The sequence below is a fragment of the Asparagus officinalis genome, chromosome 1, assembly GCF_001876935.1.
Source record: "Asparagus officinalis chromosome 1, Aspof.V1, whole genome shotgun sequence".
NCBI classification, from domain to species: Eukaryota; Viridiplantae; Streptophyta; class Magnoliopsida; order Asparagales; family Asparagaceae; genus Asparagus; species Asparagus officinalis.
In genome coordinates this window covers 52,171,425-52,195,569 of record NC_033794.1, presented here as the reverse complement: position 1 = coordinate 52,195,569, position 24,145 = coordinate 52,171,425, and the positions used below count along the sequence as shown (strand labels likewise).

General features: G+C 38.5%; 3 protein-coding genes across 3 annotated transcripts in view; 2 read left to right on the top strand and 1 right to left on the bottom strand.

The window, feature by feature from the left end:
• LOC109824213 (uncharacterized protein At1g01500-like) lies at positions 363-12,282 on the top strand. The gene is given in 7 exon segments (XM_020390751.1): positions 363-735; positions 738-791; positions 793-837; positions 840-873; positions 876-994; positions 996-1,193; positions 11,250-12,282. Coding segments are annotated over 7 exon segments (858 nt in total). The 5' UTR covers positions 363-561; the 3' UTR covers positions 11,484-12,282.
• The window catches only part of LOC109824206, a 9,483-nt gene continuing 6,849 nt past the window's right edge, over positions 21,512-24,145 (top strand). The window contains exon 1 of the mRNA XM_020390742.1: positions 21,512-21,950. Within this exon, the coding sequence (XP_020246331.1) occupies positions 21,595-21,950 (356 nt within the window). The 5' untranslated portion in view covers positions 21,512-21,594. The remainder of the gene's footprint in view (positions 21,951-24,145) is intronic.
• The window catches only part of LOC109824196 (glutaminyl-peptide cyclotransferase), a 22,393-nt gene continuing 21,129 nt past the window's right edge, over positions 22,882-24,145 (bottom strand). Inside the window, exons 10-11 of the mRNA XM_020390732.1 lie at positions 23,578-23,632; positions 22,882-23,428 (exon numbers count right to left, since the gene is read on the bottom strand). Of these exons, the coding sequence (XP_020246321.1) occupies positions 23,328-23,428; positions 23,578-23,632 (156 nt within the window). The 3' untranslated portion in view covers positions 22,882-23,327. The remainder of the gene's footprint in view (positions 23,429-23,577; positions 23,633-24,145) is intronic.

The following is a 24,145-nucleotide window of genomic DNA, read 5'->3' as shown; positions in this document are numbered from 1 at the left end:
ATGTAAATGGAGAAATTTGATGTCTTTGAGATTTTCATAACCTAATTTTCTATTCTTAATTTTTAGGAAACCAGCCAAAAAACCCTTAAATGAGCTACCAAAATATAGTCATGAGGTCCGCCCCACTCACTAGGCATATTGAAAAGTACAAATTCCGTCGCTTTATTTTTTAATAGCTTATTTAGTGAAAATGAGCACCCATCGTTCCCTTCACATTAATGCGTCTTTTATAATTCCTTTAAAAAATATTTTTTATGAACTTCTACGTGAGAGAGTTGTAAGGCACCCTTTAACTAAAAGGTTCCGCAGGAAGACGGCGGCGCCGACGCTAACTATTTCTCCTCATAGCCCGAGCTAAAGCACGTGTCACGAAATAAAAAGAGGCGCGCATCGCGTCACGACAAAAATATCATCATCATCATCATAATCGCCCCACTCTCCTCCTCCCCTTCTTCATCCATCCATGCTCCTCCTCTTCGTCTCAAGCCCCCAACCCTGCAAACCCTAACCCTAGGTTCCAACTCCGATGACCTGAGATCAAACCCCTAGAAGGCGGCGACGATGACCTCTTCCTTCTTCGAGATCCGCCTCTTCTACGTCCGCATCTCCCCCTGCTCCATCGACACCGTCCCCTCCTTCCTAACCCTCTCTCATCTCCGCCGTCCCGTCGGCGTCTCCCTCGAGATAAACGGCTCCAGGATCCCGTCCTCCCATTCCACCTCCCTCCTTCTCCGCCCAGAGATCGGATCGATCGCGAGTCGTCAGAGGTGACCTACGTCAGCACCGACAGGAACCAAGCTCTCCGGCGCCGTCGATTTCGAGGTAGGAGACGATAAAGGAACTTAATCCCTTGCGGATCGTTGGGGAAGGTGGAGCGGCGTGGAGCAATGGGACTATTGGATCGGCTGGGGACAAGACCCGAGAACGGCGATGGAGTATGGATTGTCATATGGCGGCTTCAATTAGCGGGTCGGTTTCGTCGCAGCCAAATTTTGGGGATTGTGAATCCGTTAGTGGAGGTTTATGTGGCCGGGTGTTTTGGTGGGGTTCCCTTGATATTGACTCAGACGGTGATGGTTAGTCCGAGGAGGAAGGCGAGGCCTGGGCTTTTGGATTCGATACCGGAGGAGCGTGGCGACAGGGAGAACGGGAGAAGTGATGGATTGGTTTGTCAGCGGACGATGGCATCATTGGTAAGAAAATTGTTCTTTCTTCTTTTTATCAATATATATGTGATAGTTTAGAGGTAGTAATAGTATTAAGCGCATAATCAGTCAAATGCAGTAATCTGATTCTTTGTATTAAGAACTTCATGCTGCAACTTGAATTGAGACTAGTGAATGCGTGTTGGTAAATTTACTTGGAATATTACTTCGGAACTGAAAACAAGCTTTGAAGATGGAACTTCTCTCGGTGTGATCGTGGCGTGTAGAAGCACTATCCTTAAGAGTAGATTTCGCCCTTATGAGAGTATCTCTTGGTGCAGTACGTTATTGGCAGCCTACCCTCGAGGATTCAATGACCATTGGCTGAGCAAGCGTGCACTCGCAATGCTATAGGCCCTTGAACAGCTCTGATTTTTTTCTTCCATAACAACTGAGAGGATAAGAGAGTTTAAGAGAGGAAAATAGAGAGTTTGAGAAGAGAAGCTTGTTGTTTTTCTCTGTTGTGTTTTGGAGGAGGAAGTTGCTGATTTTTTGGAGCAAAAGTGATATGTAGGAATCTTTCTAGAGCTGTAAAGTTTCTTGAAAATGCAAGAAATGTCTAATTTACTTGGCCAGAGAAAGATTCAGTACATAGGGCAGGGCAAAAGCCATAATTACAGTTTCTTAAGCATTGGGAAAGTAATCTCAAGAAATGTGAATTTTAATCTAGAAAGAGAGATTTGGTCAAAGGTCTAAAAAATAAATGTGCAAAACTGAGCTCGGGTCACACCTGCAAGGTTTTGAAACCCGGATTTGCACCCTCCTCGGTTAAGATGCAGACGCACATGCATATTGAGGTTATCTAGATTCAGTTGTCCAATTTCCTTCATTGGGCTCTATTGGGTTTGTGTGCGCGTGAGAGCCCCTCTACTCCTAGGCCCATTTAACACACTAAGAAGGAAAACACATTTAAACATCCCCCCACTAGTTCAAAATTGATAAAAAGGTTAATCAAATCAAGAAAAAGAGGAAGAATCAAATAAGAAAGAAACACGGGTATCCAATGCATCAATAGTGGTGGCTTTTGGTCTATGAACCACTACCTAAGACATTTAAGTGTGTCCCATAGGAAGTTGGTGAAACATATAGTTTGTATGAACTAGTCTTCCTTATTATGAATCAATGACCTACAACTCACATATTATTCTCATAACGGAGCTGTTCTAAACTGGTTGGCGTGCATCGGCCATGCGCCTTACCTGGATGTTCATGAGTACTCTAGAGAACATGCCCAATTCTCAAAGGAAGTGGCCCCACTTCCACACTCATATAGGTGGATCCATCAAGTGTGCATTGCAATTAAAAACACCACTCGGAAATGGCTATGACAATCCATTAAGAGCTAATGCTTAACCTTTACACATTGCAATTTGCACATCTACACCATAGGAATGGACTCAATAATAAAATTAATGATAGTGCCTCGCAAGTTCACAAATGATTTGTTTTTTACCCATATGAACCTACTTCATGAGATCGCCAAACACATAGGTTAGGTTACCATCATTCTCGACTCTTTGTTATAGACTTTAGTCCCATTCCCCTCCGTGTACTTTCTTCTAGTTTTCTTCCTAGTGGTTTTGTCAAAGGATCACTTATATTAAGTCTGATTTCACATAATCAAGTGATATGACCCCATCATCTAGTAACTTTACAATTTTATGTCTTAGGCATATATGCCTACTTTTTCCATTATATATTTTATTTTTGGCTCTGGCAATAGTAGCTTGGTTATCACAATGAATCGAAACAAACATGCTCTCACCCATAATGGAATATTAACCAAAAGGTTCTTGAGCCACTCGGCTTTAGTACATGCCTTCTCTAAGGAAACAAACTCTAACTCCGTAGTAGAGCAAGCTGTGACGGTTTGCATGGATGATTTGCGAGACACCGCACATCCTTCAAGGGTGAACACATGTCCATTTATGGATTTCAACTCGTCTGAATCAAAAATCCAATTAGCATCTGGGTATCATTCTAGTAGTAGTATAAAAGGAAAACCATAAAATGTCAGGCCATAATTAATTGTTCCTCTCAAGTACTTAAGCACTCAATATAATGTAATCCAATGACCGTTATTAGCGACAAAGTCGTCCTACAGCATTAGCAATATCAGGCCGTGTATAGTTCATCAAGTGCATTAAACTACCAATAATTTGTGCACTCAGATTGTGACATACTTTGTTCTTTATTCTTTCTTAGGTGAATGCTACCATCATAAAGTGTGGAAATAGAAGCAAATAACACTCTAATAGATGCATCCATTTGATATATGACAAGCTCATGAATAGAAGCTAAAGCAAATAATACGCTAGTCATAGGAGCAAATGTATCAAAATAATCAACAATTTTCTTTTGAGTGTATCCCTCAGCAACCAGTCTAGCTTTAAATTTGTCTATGGACTCATCATGTTTTAATTTTCTTTTAAAGATCCATTTACAACCAATTGGTTTTGCATCGAGTGGCAAATCAACAAGCTGCCAAGTGTGTTTAGATAATATAGATTCTAGTTCATTATTAATAGCTTCTTTCTAGTATGAAGCATCTAGAGAGGAGATAGCATCATTGTAGGTGAGAAGATCATTATCAATTAGAAAGGTATAGCAGTCATCATCAAAGTTAGTTTCTTTTGTAGCTCTTTGACTTCTTCTTAGTTCAATTTCTACATTATTATTAGATTCATGTGCATGACCAGAAGATGAAGGATGAGAAGATTTATCTACATGAGACTTCAAAGGAAAAACATGCTCAAAGAAGTCTGCATTTTTAGTTTCAACTATAGTGTTAGGCTCCATAACATTATTATCACTTCTAATTACAAGAGATCTATAAGAAGCACTATGAAGAGCATAACCAATAAATATGCAATCAAAGATTTTAGGTCCCAATTTCTTTCTTTTAAGTTCAGGTAACAAAACCTTAGCTAAACACCCCCACACTTTTAAATAATTCAAGGTGCATGCCCTTTCCAAAGTTCATAGGTGTAATTTTAGTTTTCTTATATGTTATTCTATTTTGAATATGACAAACAGAAAGGATAGTGATGCGAAACAAAACAGGGGGTCTATCAGAATCAGCGATCTAATTTGAACAAAGCACCGTTTCGCCAAAAATCATTTTATTCGGTAGGAAATTAATTAAAACAGTTAATGCGACAGATGGATTTTAACAAGATTTGTAATGATGGTCATAAACAATCCCAATCTCGAATAATTTAATTGTAATATTCATTATCATTGCACAAGTTTTACAATCAATATCAAGTTTTAACAATCACATGTTCAGTTTCTCTCAACTCACAATTATACTTTAAGCAGTGAATATATGATAAGAGTTTAGAGATGTATTATTCATGCAATTAACTAACAAAATGAAATCAACAAAAAAATAAGGGACGAAAGAAAACGAAACCTTCTCTGAACAGACTCGATGTGAGAGACCTCTGGAGGTGGGGCGACGACAACAGTGAACTGAACGACGACGACGAGGCGGAGATCTGACGACGAGTGCGACGGTGTTGAACTGATAACGACGTGGTGACGAATCTGAACGACGAAGGTGGCGGTGATTCTGAGCAGCGACTAGAGTGACGGCGTCGGTAAGGTTGACGGGACGATAACGATGTGATGTTTTGTGGTAAGCGGCTGTGGCAGTGGTAGTATTGCTCTGGTGTGGAATTTTGCCAAACAGTTGGTGTACATGAAGGCGGCAGTTGCTGGGAAAGGAGGCTCGGTGACAGTGGGAGTAGGGCGGCTGCTTAGGAGGAGATGATGGCGCTGGTGGTGCGGAGGTGGAGATCAGGGGCAAGCTGAGTGTGGATCTGGTGGTTGCAGGGAAGAGGAGGGTTTGACTGATTGTTGACGTGGGGAAGACGAGGGAATGCTTGGCGACTGGAGGAAGAGGACACAGGAAACGGCCTAGGGTTTCACACCCGAGGCCTAGGTTTCACACCTTAGGCTTTACACCAGATTTTAGCTAATGCAATTTTTCATTCAATAATTCATTGATTTTTAATAGTCTCATACAACCTTATTTATAAAAAAAAACTACGTGCACACAACGTGCAATAAAAATAGAAACAAATAACAATCCCTCAAATCACTCAACTAAATTTCAAAATTCAAAATTCAAAATTCAAATTTCAAATTCAAATTTCAAATTTCAAATTTCAAATTTCAAAAATCAAAAACAAAAGAAAGTCAACTAATCAAATATGAAAATTGTCATTTCTTGTCCTCATCAGATAGCCTCCCCCACAGGATAAGTGGTGCTCCAGAACTAATAAACATTACATTCATCATGTCTTTTAGGGCTCTATTTTTCCTTTCAGCTACATCATTAGATTTGGGTGAATATGGAGGGGTAGTTTCATGAATTATTCCACGATTTTCACAATATTAATTAAAATGTTGAAGTTCATATTCACCACCTCTATCTGATCTTAATCTTATGATTTTCTTATGTAGTTGATTTTCAACTTTTGTTTCGTATTTTAGAAACATTTCAGAGCCTCCTTTTGATCTCAGTAGATAGACAGACTACTATATGTCTAGAATAGTCATCTAAAAAGGCTATGTAGAATCTTTTATCACCGCTTGTTAGATTATTTTTCAGATCACCAAGGTCACTATGAATTAATTCAAGCAACTCCGATTCTCTTTGAAGACTTATGCATGATTTCTTAGCTGATTTGGATACTACACATATTTCACATTTATCATGATTAGATGTATTAACATTATGCAGCATTCTTTCCTTTTTGTAATTTGTGAGAAACCAGCATGTCATAATCTATTATGCTAAAGATCATACGAGTCGACCAAGCAGAAGAGGTAGATGCACATTCCCATTCATGATTTCAAGTACATTAAGCATAAACAGACCTGTCCATTTTTAGTCATTACAATTTTATCAGATTCAAAGCAGACCTTAACACCAGCTCTAACAAGAAGAGATACTGAAATAAGGTTCCAACGGATCTCTGGAACATGAAGCACATCCCTAAGAGAAAGAAACCTTCCTCGGAAGTGAGCTTGAGAAGTACTTTTCCCTTACCCACAACGGATGAGGGTCTCGAATCGCCCATGAGCACGTTTTTGCTATTGTCAACAGAGGAGTAGGGAGTGTAAGCTCCTCTGTCAGAACATATATGTTGGGTTGCCCCGGAATCAATAACCTAATTTTTGTTACTTCAGAGACCACTGCAGCAATAATATCTCTCTCTACAATATTTGTTTGTGTTTTGGATGGAGCCTCACCGGTCTTTCGATTCTTACACTGCGTAGAGTAGTGCCCGGGCGCACATGAAACATATTCCTTTCTTCTTGAAAGCTGAGTTAGGGTTGCTTTTAGTCTTGTGGAAATTCTTAGGTTATGTTTTGACTTGTTGTTATTCTTATTAAAAAGTTTCTTCGGTTTGAAAGATCCACTTTCAATTAAATTTTCCATGGAAGCAAGTTCCTTGGCTCTTTCAATTTTCTCCATTTCCTTATTGTTTTCTTCAATTTGGATGTGAATTATTACATCTTCAAGACTCATTTCTTTCTTCTTTTGTTTTAAGTCTTTCTTATAATCTTTTCAAGGCTCCGGTAGTTTTTTAATTAAAGCTCCAACGACAAAAGCTTCAGGTAGGGTGATATTTTCATTTTTAAGATCATCAATTAAAACATGGTATTCATGAATTTGAGATCAGATATCTTTTTCATCAGAGATAGCAAAGCTATGAAAGTTTTCTACAGCAAAATTTTTAGTTCCAGTATCTTCAAGGATATATTTCTTAATAAGACTCTTCCAAATTTCAATTGTGGTTTTGTAAGGATGGTATACATCAAAAAATTCATTACTTAAGGTGCTTAAGATAGCGTGCCTACAAATTTTATTAGGCTTCTCCCAATTAGGTATGTCCTTTTATTTTTTGGGTTTAGGACCAGTTATAGCAAATGCATAGCTAGTTACATCAAGTGTAGAAAAAACTCTTTCTTGCCATCTTTTAAAGTGAGATCTATTAAAAGGTTCAATTTTATGAATGTCAGGTGGAGACTTAATAGCAGAAGCAGCAACCATAACAGTATCCTTGCTAAATCTACTCATAAGGTTATTGGTAAATTAACTAGAAATACTACTATGAAATAGAAAAAAAGCTTTAAAGATAGAAGCGAACTTCTCTTGGTGTGATCAATGCGCGTAGAAGCACTGTCCTTAAGAGTAGATTTCGCCCCTTTGACAGTATCTCTCGGTGCAGCAGGTTATTGGCGGCCCACCCTTCGGGATTCAACAATCGTTAGCCAAGCAAGCGTGCACTCGCAATGCTTTAGGTCCTCGAACAACTTTGATTTGTTTCTTCCTTAACAACTGAGAGGAGGAAAGAGTTTAAGAGAGGAAAGAAGCTTGTTGCTTTTCTTTGTTGTGTTTTGGATTAGGAAGTTGCTGATTTTGTAGAACAAAAGTGATGTAGGAATCTTTCTGCAACTGTAAAGTTTCTTAGAATGGTAAAAAGACAGCTAGTTTTCTTGGGTAGAGAAAGACTAAATACATATAGCAGAGAGAAGCCATAATTACAGTTTCTTGAGCAATGTGAAAATTTAGAAAGAGAGATTTGGTCAAAGGTCCGAAAAATAAACGTGCAAACCTGAGCTCGGGTCAAACTTGAAATACACTCAAATCCAACAATGCGCAGGTTTAACCTTGATATGTACATGCGTAAGATATTTAAAAACCAAATACTTGATTTGTATTCAAAGGTCCAAAAAATAAACGTGCAAACTTGAGCTCGGGTCAGACTTGAAATACACTCAAAATCTCCACAATGCGCAGGCTTAACCTTGATACTTACATGCGTAAGATATTTAAAAACCAAATACTTGATTTGTATTGTGAAGCTCCAAGGTGATAAACAAATTCAGGCGCACCACATGTTGTTATTAGAACTGCAAAACCAACTCCATACAACTGAAGTTACAAAACTGTTATAAGGTCTATTGTGATTGATTCTTAATGAATGAACATAGATGGCCTTTTTGAGTGACATAGGGTGATGAATTCTTGACTTAAAGTTGCATAAGCTATTGGGCATTGGACCTGGTGCCCAATGCCCGGGCGCTTTTTTAAATTCGGTATTTTTAATAGTATTTAAATGTCTACGAATTCATAAAAGTCATAAAAGAAATGCACAAATATCAGATTCATGATTATTCCAGAGATATCTTAAAAGGCTAATATAAGATTTCAAGTTAATAGTCAACCGCAGATATCAAATATCAATGCATCCAAGATTTCAAAGTTAATAGTCTATGACTCGAAAAAGAGACATATAGTAGTCAAATGCATAGAACATTATTAAAAAATAAAATGTATCTCAAAAGGGTTAATCCAGTGCATTATGCATAATACAAAATCTAATCATCCTCATCCCAGTAACTGCATCTTCTACATTAAAAGTGGATTAGGTAGATTGGAGAGCATGATTTTACATACCTCGCAATTTACTTTTATGTTGAAAGAATATTGAGTTGTTTTTCTGACGGTGAGTTTGGATAGGATTGTCTTGGAGGGGACAGGACAGGATAGGAAGGTTATATAATGCAAGCCCATCAAAAGTTGTGTTTTTTTATGATTTTTAATTTGTAAGGAAAGGGAGGAAAGGTTTGAAAATAGGCAAATTCTCTCACTTTCTTAACCCGCCTAAAGTGGACTGGTTGGGAGGAGAAGGGTTGAAAGTTCAATAAAACTTTCTCAATACTCCAAAATTGCCCTTAGCGAAAATAAAGAAATTATGTATATTAATTATTTAAAGATTATATTGGTCATGAGTATTCCTTCCCTTTCCATTCTCTACCCTAAACAAACACAAATTATAGTGTAGCCTCTCTTCCCCTAGTCATCTATCCAAACACAGTTAGTTCTTGCACATTACTTCATTCCCTCCATTTGGGTTCATTTCTATCATTCCTCTCCGCCCACCCCTTTATGTATCCATAACCATACAAGTCTTTGAGGAAATTAGTAGAAAAGTTGCAAAACTTGAGTAAAACTGAACGTAGATTTGGTCAATCATTCCTTGCAGCCTTTTTATTTATATTTGTGCTCTCTAATCAGAGAACTTACTTACATGTTGATAGATGTTGATGGTGAGATGCAAGCTAGGTATCTTCAATACCATCTTCAATTTGCAACATCCCTTTCCTCATCCTTTCACTTCTCCCACATCGTTTTGACTTCTCAATTGTGTTTCTTCCATCTCTTTCTGCCACTTTTTTTTATTTAGGGAGAGGAGAGAGAAGATTCTTGTTTTAAATGTCACCCAACATATTGACATGTTATTTTATAAGGCTTGCAACAAAATTGATATGGTTTCGATATTATTTGTCATTTTGGGAAAAAATTGGCGAGTATATATTATACGGCGGTGGGGTCCAAAAAATCGATTAGACTTGTGATATCAGTTAGGGTTTTTATTTGTTTCAAATATTGGGTTTGGATTTATGGCAATATTGATGTCTAGCCCCACACCAATTATATATATATAAAACCCCCTAATATTTACTAAATATCTCCGATATCCACTATCCTATATGTAATTTTCCTTTTTTCATGTACAACATCTGACATTCCAACATCCGACATTCAGAACACAGAGAAGCTCACGACATTGAGATTGTTCTAGAGACAGGAAGAGATGGAACATGGAAGCATCAAAAGACGGGTGTCTACTTTAAACTCATGCAGTTTCATCCACCGTAGCCCTTATAGTTTATGCCATTGTTTGTCTAATTGGATCTGTATGAGTTAAGAGGGAATATTTTGTTGGAAGTAATTTCTCATTGTTCTTGCTTACTTTTTTTAAAATGAATCGGATAACTAGTTGAAGTGCAATAAGAGTTGATAGGGAATAAAGCATGTGAAATTAAACATAGTTTCTTAGAATATAGGGAATATATCGTTCTACATTTTGCAAGGTAAAAGCCTAAAAGTTGGTTTTTTTGGTTGTTTACATTGATAGATTCCTAGTTTCTAAACTCACAAGGAGATTTTTTTAATTAGGAAAATAATCATGTTGCCTACACCGAACTTTGTTATAAAAGCTTTGTTGTTAATTGCTGAATTTGTCCTATACCTTGAACAAAACTAAAAATCTTCCTCAATAGAGAAATATCAGAGTTACCTTGACTTGTTATAGTTGAAGTATGAAATTATAACCCTCACCACTCCAAATAAGTTTTGATACGCTGCAAGGGACTTTAAAATGATATCAAAACAGCCTAGGTTCAAGTCTGCCAGCCATGTATCAAAGTGGATTTTAAAAATATATTCTGGTCTGAGGCCAGGTTTTAGTCCATGAAAAAGATGCCCGCCCTGTGAGGGCAATGTGGAATATAAAATTTTAACCCTCAGCCATCACCAGTAAGGTGAGATGTAGTAGAAGGGACGTGGTGTACTAGAAGGGACTATAATAATTATCATTTCCTTTACATGTGACCGGTCATGCATTTGAAGTGGACTTTAAATTTCTTTTGTTATTTTTAGTACGTGAAAAGGGTGCTATTGCGGGGTGGAGTGTAAAATTGTAACCTCAACCCTCACCAATAAGGCGTGTGGCAGTAGAAGGTTCTTTAATAGCTATCATTTCCTTTACATGTGGAACTAGGAATCCCGACCGAAGTGTATGTCTGTTATTTGTTTGATTTCAAGTTGTCAATTTTTTGTGTGTCAATTTCTCTTGATCCTCTTGATTCAAAGATAATGCAAGCACCAACAGAGGCAAACGTAGCGTTCTAGTGCTCCGTAAACTGTTTTTCTAGTCTCAATAGCTGTTAATTGCTTTATTCCATTACGTTGAACTTTCCCTTTACCTGTTTTGTATGTTTGATTAATAGTGGTTTCTTAATGCATATTGCAGAAATACATATTTGAGATTTTAAATGATGTGCATCCTTACGTCTTCCATTGTTTGAACATCTTTTAATCATGTTTTTACATGTTCCAAAATTATGTACTTCAGATTTTAAACGATATGCACCCTTTTCATCTCATGACTTCTACAGCTCACAGAAGGGAGTTCTGATGATGGGTACGATTCCAACGCCAAAGCTACACCAACTTATTACCCTGGAGGTTGGTACATGGATGAAGATGGCCAGCTCTCATGGTTCAATGCTGGAGTGAGAGTTGGGGTTGGGATAGGGTTGGGAATGTGTGTTGGGGTAGGGATCGGTGTTGGGCTTCTCATGCGCTCATATCAAGCAACCACCAGAAGTTTCAAAAGGCGATTTTTCTAAATTATCTCAAATGCTATGCTGCATATTCCTCCAAGAAATTGCTTGAAAAGAGTTCATCATCCATCAAGAAGCTATGCTAGCCGGAAAATATCCTGTAGAGGGATTCTCTATAGAAAATATTGTAGGGAGGAATGGGATGTTGATACATCTCTGAGAAAATCCAGGAGCAACATGTGTGCCGGCAAAAAAAAGAAAAGAAAAGTTATTAGCTACCATCTCTAAAATTCATGCTGTGAAATAGGTGTCAAGATCCCCAGCCTCTCTATATTTGATTTTCTATGGAGGGCCCTCTATAGGTTCTCCCCTTTCTGCCTGCCACGTAAGCTCAAGCTTTGGCGGCCCTTCACTGTATAAACCACCTGAGACCATAAGTACCTGGCTCTGAGCAGCTTGTTCTCCATCTCATTTGTTTGTGAAGGGCTCTCATAAACGTGTGACGAGTGACATAGAGAGGTATCGCATGAAGTACAAGGGTAGTTATCTAACCAGCTGGACCAAGGGATTGCATTGTGTGCTGCAAGCATCTTCACACCCTTGTAAAATCAGTGGAGATGGGAGTCTCCATCTTCCTCTTCACTTCTGTTCTTTTATTTGTTTGCAAGCTCACGGTTGCTATGTAAAATTTCTTGGTTACATCTGATGCAATAATGTTTATAAGTCTTTTGGCCAGTAATAGAAAATAAGTTGTTAAGTGTTGCTGTTTCAGGGTCAAGTTTTCTGTTTGAGATATTTTATTTACGATCGGAACCGTCTGCGGGCGTGAGTTCACATTTCATGAATTCAGTTATTTTGACGTCGATTTGAGAGCGTCCATCTTTGTCAGTTGTATTTAGTACTGTTTCTAGTGCTCTGGACCTACAAAAACAACCACGAATTCGCAAATATCCGGTGTTTGGGATATTGTTTTGGAGTAATCAGAATAATTTTGTCTCGAACCCTTTTTCTAGGGTACTTACTGTATTCAGAATAAATAAGCAGTTTGTTGATTCCCTGTCTTTTAATCTGATAAATCGGTGGCTGTAAGCTAAGTCTCTGGAATCATTTTAATAATTATCTCTAAGAGCTTTCAATCAGTTCTGTGGAACTCAGGAAGCGTATTGCACCGGAATGCGCGGGGACATGTCCTTATGATACACTAGGAAGAAGTAATGTTAAGATTGGGATTTGTTTGCCTCAAGGAATTGTATTTTGGAAGTATGACAACGTCAGAAAGTGAAATGGGAAGTGGAAATAAATAAAGAAAAGTTCAAAGGGGGGAAATTTTGGAATTTTCTAGTATTTGAAAATTAAGGTATAGATTTTCAAAAAGTTACTTAAGATTTTTTAGAAATTTGAGTATTCGTTTTGCATTTTTTAGATATTGGTTAACCATTTCACTTTTCCTCCCAATTTTCTCCCTTGCTGTTTATATTTAACATGGGTATTTGACCCAACATTCTCTCACAGATCCACATAATCAAATAGAGAAAAAAAGAAAACGCCGAATATAATATGGATAAATCTCCCTTCGCAAAGGATCCACTCAATAATCAAGAGTTAACCAATTTCATAGTTAGAGACACGGTGAAACATGTAAGGAGGAACAAGGCTGCAGCGGCACTAGATTTGAAGCGTCAGGTGAGCTTCATTAATGGGGATATCACTATTAAGAGAGTTATTCCCCACAGGTATCTCCCACCCACTTCACCTCCTCAGCAAACTTTTCAGATTCTACCTCCCTCCAAAGCATTCACCCCCCTCACAACTAAACAACTCACCCCCTTTTGACATCCTTCACCAATCTCTTCAAAAATCTCACTCCACAGCCGTCATCTAAAGGCATTCTCCCCCTTCCTGACCACTTCAAGCCTCCCTCGGCCTTAGAAGAGCCTTGGACTCTAGTGATCAACAAGAAAAGGGCTCAAAGACCTAGATCTGCCCAGTTGCAACATCATCCTCTCATCTCCTCCAAGAAAAAACGTTGCTTTTTTGTGCAACCCTAATCATATGGCAAACGAGTGCAAGACCGAATCTTTCTTGTGTTTTAGATGCAAAGAAGTCGGTCACACTTCAGATCTTGCCCCCTCATCTATCAACCCTCTTCTCATCCTATTCCCACCATCCCCCTCCCTAAATCAATGAAGGACAATATCACTAAACTCTCCAATTTCGCCATTCTCACTCTCAAGAATGGAGACCCCTCTTTTACCGAACTGAGGGAGATGTTGGAGTATGTCTACAACGTCAAGGAGTGGGAAGAAAGCATTGTCCCCACTGTCAAAGGATCCTTCCTTGTAGAATTCTCCTCCCACGACTTCCTCAAGAAAGTAGTCTCTTCCCAGTTTGTGGACATGGGATCCTTTGGAGGCTCCTTCGCCAAGTGAAGTGAGAGGAAAGGCCTGCATATCTTCGCAGATCCAGTATTCATTTGGGTGAAGATATCCTCTCTTCCCTACCACCTCTGGGATAGAAACTTCCTGCCACTTCTCTTCAAAGATGTCGACGAGATCCACGCCTTTTCAAAAGATGTCTAAGCCAAAGATGAAGCCAAAGACCGGAAGGTCCTGCTCAAAGTTAAATGTCAACAGGACATCCCCCACTTTATCCCCTTTAGCTACATCTTCCCCGATAATAACTGGCTGACGGAAGACAAGGCGGTCATCACCATGATTGGTAAGGCGACTACGGTTGCAGAGCTTCTGAAGGAGAATGGGCCTCATTCGTAATGAGAGAAGGAGAACCCTCTTCCAACTTTAGTATGAGTGTCGTTTGTAACAACCTCTTCGCTGATAATGCAGTCAACCAGCCCCTCATTAGACTAATCATGGAAGACTCTCCCCAGGCTCAGCATCCTCCAGTGCCTACTCCTCAGGTTAACCTCAAGGGCAAAATAGTAATTGCATTCGATTCAAATATAGCGGGAAGAGAGGAAGGATACGGTTACAGGCTTACAGCTAATCCAGCATGTGGGAATACGCCAATTAGAGAGGGACCCTCGGAGTAAGTTTCCCCAACCCCACATAACCTCGACAAAGTGGAGATAGTCTGCGAGGGTCAAAAATTCCTTATGGATAGGAACTTTTGGGATAAAGTCTGCTCTCAAGCTCTGAAGCCCATAGGCCAGCATCTAATTGGTCCATTTGCAGACCCAAGTCATCTTCCTGTAGCCCACATGGAGCCTGCTCCAACTGAAGACCCCAACATCCCCATCTCTAGCTTTGACCACATCATAGAGTCCTCTTCGTTTTTAGCTCCTCCACCAAGCTTTGAACGAGTCATCAAGAGGAAGAGGAAACCAGAAGCGAGATCCTTGGCACACAAGCCTCTTCACCGCTGCCTGGTGGCCTACAGCAGAGGTTATGCTACGACAACTAAGAATGGTCAGTCATCTTCCTCTACCTCCACCCGCCCTATTAATTCCTTAACTCAAGATTCTTTGATTAATATTGCTGCAAACTGTGGTATTAAGGAACCCATACCTATTTTAAGGTATTTCCGAGTTGAAGTACATGGAATTAGAAAGGGGAGATGCAACATCCTAACCCTCCGCTCTTCGGGACACTCTACCTGTGAACCCCCCCCACCCCACCCCCACCCCCACCCCCACCCCACCCGCAACGTTCTTAATATTCTCAATGAAAATAGGTTCTTAGAATGTTAGTCGCTTAAATGACCCCGCAAAAAGAAGATTAGTGAGAAATTGTATTAGCTTCTCAGGGGTGGATTTAGTGGGCTTACAAGAATCCAAATTCACTGCTCTTAGAAATAGAACACTTAATGCTTTAGGAGGTAATAGATTGAACGAATGACTAAGTTTAGACGCAATCGACACTAGAGGTGATGTGCTTCTAGGATGGAACAACACCCTCTTCCAATGTATTGACTCTTTTGTGGGTATCTTCTCTGTCTCTACACTTCTCATTCATAAACCATCCAACTGGAAATTTATAGTCACATCCATCTATGCCCCCCATGATCTAGAAGAAAGAAGAGTGTGTTGGTGGAAGATAGAGAGAATCAGACAAATCTTTCATTGGCCATGGGAAAGAAGAGGTAAAACAGGTTCAATGAGAGATATAAACTCCTTTAAATGCTTAGTTGACTCTCTTCTCCTCATGGATATCCTCCATAGTGGTCGTCAATTTACATGGTCCAACATGAGAGATAATCCTTAGCTCGCCTTGATAGATTCCTCGTATCAATTGATTTTGAAGCCCAATTCCCTTCCCTTATCCAATACGCTTATCCCTCAGCAATGCTCAGATCATACTCCTCTTATTTTGGACATTGGTGGGACTTTCCCCAAACCAAAATTTAGATTTGAAAAAGTCTAGTTCACATATCCCTCTTTCAAAACCTTTGTTGCAGTTTGTTGCATATCCTTCACCTGCATTAAGAACCTTGTCCTCTCTTTCTTCTTTAAATTGAAACTTCTTAAAAGAAGACTTAAGTGATGGACCAAACACATGTATGGCTCTATGTCTCAGACCAAAAAATCTATTCTCCTATCTCTTCAGTCCCTGGGTGCGCTGGAGGAATCCAGGAATCTCTCAGACTCTAAAAGAGATCTCAGGTCCAAACTTAGATAGGACCTGGCCACTAATGCCAAATCTGAGGAACTTTATTTGAAGTAGAGATCTAAACTCCTCTAGCTATACGAGGGAGATAACAATACCTCATTCTTCCATAAAGTTGCCTCACACCACAAAAGGAAATTTTTCACATATCCCTCTTTCAAAATCTTTGTTGCGGATTGTTGGCTATCCTTCACCTGCATTAAGAACATTGTCCTCTCTTTCTCCTTTAAATTGAAACTTCTTAAAGGAAGACTTAAGTGATGGACCAAACACATATATGGCTCTATGTCTTAGACTAAAAAATCAATTCTCCTATCTCTTCAGTCCCTGGGTGTGCTGGAGGAATCCAGGAATCTCTCACTCTGAAAGAGTTCTCAGGTCCAAACTTAGACAGGACTTGGCCACTAATGCCAAATCTGAGGAACTTTATTTGAAGCAGATATCCAAAACTCCTCTAGCTATACGAGGGAGATAACAATACCTCCTTCTTCCATAAAGCTGCCTCACACCACAAAAAGGAAAATTTTCATCCCTCATGTCTTGCACAATGATGACTTCATTACTGATGAGATGGATAAGCAGAGAGCTTTTGTAGACTATTTTTCTAATCTCTTCTCTGCCAAGATCTTCCCGTCCTTCTCTTTAGACTGGAAAACTCTCTACCATGTTTCTTTAGATGGTTTGCACTCTTTAGAGGAACCTTTTAGTATGGCAGAAATTAAAGCAGCTGTTTTTGGTCTCCACCCTGACAAATCCCTAGGTCCAGATGGCTTTCCCATATTATTTTATCAATCCTTCAGGATACAATCAGCAATGACTTATTCTCTCTTTTCCAAGCCCTACAAAGGATGCTTCCCCTCTCATCACATCAACTACTCCTTTATAGACATCATACCCAAAGTGGAAGGACCTGTAAAGTCAACAACTTCAGACCAATTAGTCTCCTTAAGGGTCACTTTAAAATTTTCACTAAAGTCCTAGCTAGCAGACTCTCCCCTCATTTGTCATCCCTTGTAGATCCTTCCCAATCAGCTTTCTAGAGTCTTTGCCCACGAATTTTTGCACCTCTGTGAATCCAAAAGAAAGGGAATCAGCATGATCAAAGTTAATTTGGCTAAAGCTTTTGACTGCATCAAATAGCAATTCATCATTGGCCTTCTGATTGCTAGAGGATTTGGCCCTAAATGGTGCAATTGGGTCAGCCATATTCTTTCCTCAGCCAGATCTTTCATTATTTTTAATGGTACATTGCTGGCCTCTTTGTTTTGATGATGTTTAACAAATAATTTACCACTAATGCTGTTTGTCTAGTGTTTGTGTTTATCTATTTATTGTAGACAAACAACATGTTGGGGGTTGGATAGAATCGAGCATTCACGATCATATCCAATGAAGGTTGACGGAATAGTGGTTGAAGCTTTGCAATTCAAGTTGAAGATCCAAGTTCAAGCTTCATCCGCAAGTTTACCAAAAAGACCTTATTGAAAATCAAGATCATAGCTTGGGTATATTTAGTTTAGGTTTATATTATGTGTGTTAGTACTTTAAGCTCAATCATATACACATATACACGTTTTGGTTTTGTATATATATAGTTATATATATACAAATATGTTTTGGTTTAATTTCATAGATATGAAACAAATATATATTCATATACATACTCATATGTTTTATATTCTATTGTATTTGTGAAAATATTGTATTCTCTGTTTTTGGACTTAACAATAATCATATACATCTTTTGTTAAGTCTACAAAATCATTTTGTAATGTTTCAAAACATGGTTTAGCTAAAATGTCAAAACTCATGTATTTACATTTTCATGTTTTGAACTATTTTGCAAAATAATGATATTTTCTATTTGGGAGGTCCTTTTTGAAAACCAGTTTTTGTAGCATGTTTATTATCATGTTTACAATCATATCCCAAAGTTTTAAATTTTTCTGATTTTATTTGCTATTTTTAAAAGAGGTTTGAAAATCAGATTTCTGTTTAAAACAGACAGTGTGCATGTCTTGAGCCGACTCATGAACAGTGTTGAGTCAACTCATAAACTGTTGTGTAGTTTACATGTTGTTTCTGACGAGTTGACTTATAACATCATGAGTTGACCCATCAAGTTGAGTCGACTCATGCCTGTCATAAGTCGACTCATAAACTGTGCTGGAAAGTATGTTTTGTTTCTGCTGAGTCGACACATGACTTCATGAGTCGACCCATGCATGATGGGTGGACTCATGAATTTTATTAGGAACAAATTTTCAAAACAGCCCCATTTAGAGTTTTATTTTTCAAAATCGACCGGTTTTTTATTTATTTATCAAAACCGACCCGATTTTGTGATTAACCAGCTAATCACCTTCCTAAATAGTCGGGGTTGGCAACCCCGACTATTTAGGACCTTAATTTTTAGTATTTAAGGCATCTAATCAGGGTTTAATACCCTCCTAAATAGTCGGAGTTGCCAACCCCGACTATTAAGGATGGTGATTAGGCTGTTAATCACAAAATCGGGTCGGTTTTGGTAAATAAAAAAAAAAACCGGTCGATTTTGAAAAATAAAACTCTAAAGCGGTCTGTTTTGAAAAATTGTTCATTTTATTAGTCGACCCATAAGTTGATTTTTAGCCTGTAACGGCTACTTATGAGTCGACTCATGAACAATACCGAATCGACTCATAACACTGTAATGGCTATATTTTCAGACTGTACTGTTTTTGGGTTTTTGGTCTTTTTGCTTTGTTTTCTCTTGGCTTTGGGGTTCCTATAAATACCCTCACATATCCTCAGTTCTAAATAACTGAAGAGGAATGTTTTAAAACAAGTTTAAAAGAGTTTTAACAAGGGTTTAAGTTTGGTTTAAAGTTTGTTTGGTTTGTGAAGATTGTTTCACAAGTGGAGGAAATCATCTACATTGTTTGAGCTTCATTTTAATCCATCTCTCCATCTTGTTTCTTCAGAGAAGAATTTCTAAACTCAATACTAGCTTTATATTAATTATTTGTTGTTTATCATTTTTATCAAGCTAGGATTTACATTGAGTTTATGATTGATTTTCTCATTGCTTTTACACACAATCATTGAGCTTATTGTATTTGCATACATTGTATAATTAGGTTGGGGAGTTGTAACAATTGAGAGTGAGCTTACATCGTGTTCTCATCCATATTAGAGAACAATCATTTGTTGTATTGTGCTTATTGTGAGATTCACTTTGTATTACACTAGTACACCGAAAGGAATGTGTGGTGAGAGATGGGATCACTTCCAAAAGGAGTGGGGTCGGTAGTAAAGCCTAGAGAGAGGTGATAATTCCGAGCACTTGAGGAAAGACACGGGCTAGAGACCAACACTTAGAGGGTGTGGAGTGTAGTTACATTGTGAGATTGAAAAGAATGTGGTTGCTTCTGATCTACATACAACAAGAGAAATTTATATATTAAAATGCACGAGAGGATAAAGTCTATGGATGATGAGCTGTGAGCACAAGGAGAGGATTATTGTTGTTGTAATACAAGGGACTTAAGTTTTATAGTAATCTGAGGCCGATACTTCCCATCCCTTCAAAAGCAATATACAAGAAAATTACTCCATGAAAGTTACTTTAAAGCATATTTATGAACTGAACTGCATATACCAAGAGCTAGATCAGAACATTATATATAGCAAGAAAATTACTTTAAAGCATATTCAGATTTTCTCCACTCAAAACTCATAGTAAGTTGAGGAGAATTGCAACCTTCATGTAATATTATGGAGACACTTGAATTCATAAAGATCACAACTTTATTTTTACCTGTGTTCTTCCATGAAAGCTCTTACAAATCTGTGATTGTCGGTTCAATTGAAAGCTTGCCCAAATCTGAAAGATAAACAAATAAAAAGTTAATAAAAATCAAATCATTTAACATACAAAAACATAAATGGTAAATACCTATGTCTAACTTCTCAAGAGCATCCAAATCTTCTTCAAAGCAAATTTTGCTCGAACCCGGCTGGGAGAGTGAGAGAGGCGGGCGGACCGTGGCTGAGGAGAGTGAGAGAGAGTGAGAGAGGCGGCGGCTGGGAGAGACCAACACTTAGAGGGTGTGGAGTGTAGTTACATTGTGAGATTGTGAACGTTGATCGGTAAGCGTTAAAAACCGATATTTGTGTGGTGTAAACGTTATTCGGGTGAGCATAGAAAACCCGGTTGTGATAGTGAAGATCTTTTCGAGGTGAGAAGCGGAGACATAGGTCGTGGGGACCGAACTCCGTGATCATATCGTTTGTTTGTGATTGCATTGGTGTACTTATTTTTATGTTCATATCTTATATCGCTTTTGTATATGCTTGTTGCTTATATTGTCCACTATCTAGTTTAGATTGTTTACCCTTGTGTTAATTTATATATCCTTGAATATATTTCATCATATACATCTTTGTTAGGATATATCTCTTTATTCATATTGTATATTCTTGCTTATAACATATTGTATATCTATCTTGCAAGAATAATTTGATAATAAGATTCAATTGACATTTAAATCGGATTAGATTAGCATAAGACCCTAATCACCCCCTCTCTAGGATCTAACATACATCTACCAACTCCTTCATAGCTTTCAGGAGTATCAAGCAAGGGGACCCTCCCTCCCCTATGCTTTTTATCATGGTTGTTGATGTGCTTAACAAAATGCTTAAAGCTAGTGTAGCCTCAAGAGATCTGTCGGAATTGTTCCTAAGAGGAGAACTCAATAATATTATATCATTACAGTTTGCTGATGACACTATTGTCCTGTGCAAGGCATTCTATGATGACATTTCTATCCTTAAAACCATTTTCATCTCTTTGAGAGTGTGTTAGGTCTAGGGATCAATTACTCTAAGACCAATCTTTTTTAACTTTGAAAAATCTATCAACAAAGGCCATCACCTTGCATCTGCTTTCCCGTGTCCCCTAAGCAAACCCCCCTTCAAATATCTTGGTGTCCCATTTAAGAAAGGATCCCTATCTAGGAATGATTGGCAACTTCTTGTTGACACTCTGGCTAAGAAATTATCCATGTGGAAAAGTAGACAACTCTTTATTGGTGGACGTTTAACTCTTGTTAATTCTATGCTTACATCTACTCCCTATATTTCTTATCTTTTTTCCAACTCCCTGTTTGGCTCATCAAAGAAATTGACAATATTAAATGTAATTTTCTCTGAGTTCTTCATATGCCAAAGGCAAATACCTCGTTAGTTGGAAAACTGTGTGTAAATCTAAATCAGAAGGGGGCTTAGGCATCATCAAATTATCTACTTTCAGTGAGGCCCTACTATCCAAAGGGATGTGGAAATACCTCGAGCAAGACTCCCTAGTAGGCAAAATCCTCTCTGGTTCATACTCTTTCCTCACATCAATCACTAGTGCACACCACCTAAGGCTAATGCATCCAAATTTTGGCACGCTACAATCCATTCTAGCCAAACATTACCCTCTAGTTCAATGGAAGTCGGCTAATGGCCTCCACATTCGTTTTTAGGAAGATAAATGGACTGGGGCGAATACCTTCTCTCTGTTCCCTATGGCTTACCATCTTACTCTCTCCAAGAATGTCCGTGTTGGATCTCAAGGCAGAACGCAGAATGATCAATGGCATTGGAGGCCGATCCTTTGTAGACCTATCTCCCAGGAGGAAAACCAAGAAGTCACAGCTCTAAAAACCCTCATAACACATCTTAATGACCCGAATTGCTCCCAATCAGATGGAGTCATCTGGCCTCTCAGCTCCATAGGAAAATACACTGTCAATTCTCTCTACAGATTCATTTTCAGTGGAGGCAACAAGTTCGCAGCATACTACTTCATTTGTCTTCATTTCTGCCATCCAAGGTCAAGATCTTTCTATGGCTCTTATACAAACGCAAGCTGCAAACCAAGGTAAACCTCTCCCTCAAGGGATGGTTAGGCGACACTTCTTGCTCTTTTTGCTTATCAGCAGCAGAATCAGACTCTCACCTGTGTCTTCACCAGAGAAGCTTGGGAACCAATCTCATCCAAGCTTAACTTGAACATAAATGCAATAGATTTTGACAGCTTACTCCATTCCTATGTATCTTTACTGCAAGATACACGTATCCATCTGCTATGGCAAATTGTTTTCCCTATTTTCCGCTGGTATACATGGAGGGCCCGAAATGAATTGATTTTCAGCAAAACACCAACCTCACCTTTTCAATTAACAGCTAGTTTATCATTCTTCACCGTATTCTGGTCAGTAACACAGCTAAGAAGAAGGCAGGCATTGTTCATGCGACTACCTCTCAACTTGGGCTGCAGGATCATCTGAGGAACGACACTGACATCGTGGGGGACAACTTCGGTGGGGGGATATAAACTTAGCTGCTATACACACACACACACACACCTAATCTACTTCTCAGCTGCAACTACGCCACTTTCACTTTTTGGGGCAATTTTGTTGTGACAGTAGTGGCTATAATTTCTTTTATGTACAAAGTTTGTATATTCTCGTGTATAGGATGGCTTGGAAGGATTGACTCACTCCCGAATCAGGTTTCAAATGACGCTAAAAGACCCCTCTTTGATCCTGGCGAGAGTGATTCCTCCTACCCACACAGACACACACGCGCGCACGCACCCGCGCGTGCACACGCGCACCTGCGCACACGCGCGCCCACACATACTAATTTGAATAGGGTTTCCAACCCTATTTTTATGTCAAAAAAAAAGGATCCACTCAATATAGATCTAACACCGAAAGATTGATCTGCAGTCCAGCCAGGGAGTGATATAGATATGTAATAAAGCTAATTAATGAACATCTTAGGAAGCATAACCAACAACATAATGTAACTCTTTCCGGCCAACCGAAAGTAAGGGCCACCTTAAGCAAGCATAACCAACAGTAAAACTTAACTGTTACAAGAAGCACTATAAATTCGTAAAATTCAACTGAACAATCATTGAAATACTGACAAATGGTGTCTTAATCCTCCAAGAACCTTGGATGCAAAAGATGCAAAATAGAAAGAAAACAAAATGTTTATAAAATTAGGCCATTGATGCTCCAGTCTCCGTAAAATTGTATAAAACTGAAGGGTGAAGGGAGAAACAGAAAAATGAATGACTTTGCTTCCTGTTATGATGTGATGTTCCTAAAGCTGTACATTATTGAACCTTAAAAGGACTGAGAAGACCTTGGCAGTATAATGATCTAAATGGTCTGAATTCTACTCTTTACCCGCTTCAGCTCTTCCTCAAGTAGCCGTCTGAGTAATATAAACAAACTCTACCTCAAACTCTTATAGAGCAGATATCTTCTATTTTATCATTTAATGGAGAAGTTACAGGACGCAACTTAATCTCATAAAGCTTTGGCCATAACTTCCCTGTCACTGAGAACATAGCAAAGAAAGATGTACACTATCAAACACATGTCAAGACATTTGTCTATGAATAACTTGTCAACTGCCCTATTTCAAAAGAAAGTTGGATGCAAGCAACATTTTGTTCTCAAAATTGAAAATGGAGCACTAAAAATTACCAAATAGGCGGTTATCTTCCTCATCCCAAGCAATGCCATTTAAAACATCAATATCCTGGAATTTAGTGCAACCTTTAGTGGTCACTAAATGAAGTCGTTCAAATGCAAGTTCTAAAAATACTTAAATGTAACTTCAGAATACAGTATCGATGATAAATCTAGAAGTTTCTTGAGACAAGAGTGATGACTATATTTTCTCCTGATAAGTGAAGAACCAGGTGACCTCAGTGAATGTATAACAGTTAAAAAGTTCGCTTAAACAATAAAGTAATTTAAGGGCATATGCATGTATTCCTCAAGATGCTTCTCTTCATCATGCATGCTTTGTGTGACATAGAAGGGAAAAATTCTCCCATAAAGCAATGATTGAACATCTCAATTCAAAAGAACTATAAGCCTTAAGGACATATCTATGTAAATTCTTAAATGTGAAAAAATGTACTAAGTATCAGATATTGTTTGCGGTTGTGAAGTATCAGAACATATTGCAATATTCATATATTCAAGCATCAGAGGTCGAATAAGAGATGCATATTCAATCTGCCACATAATTGATCTCGACATGCTC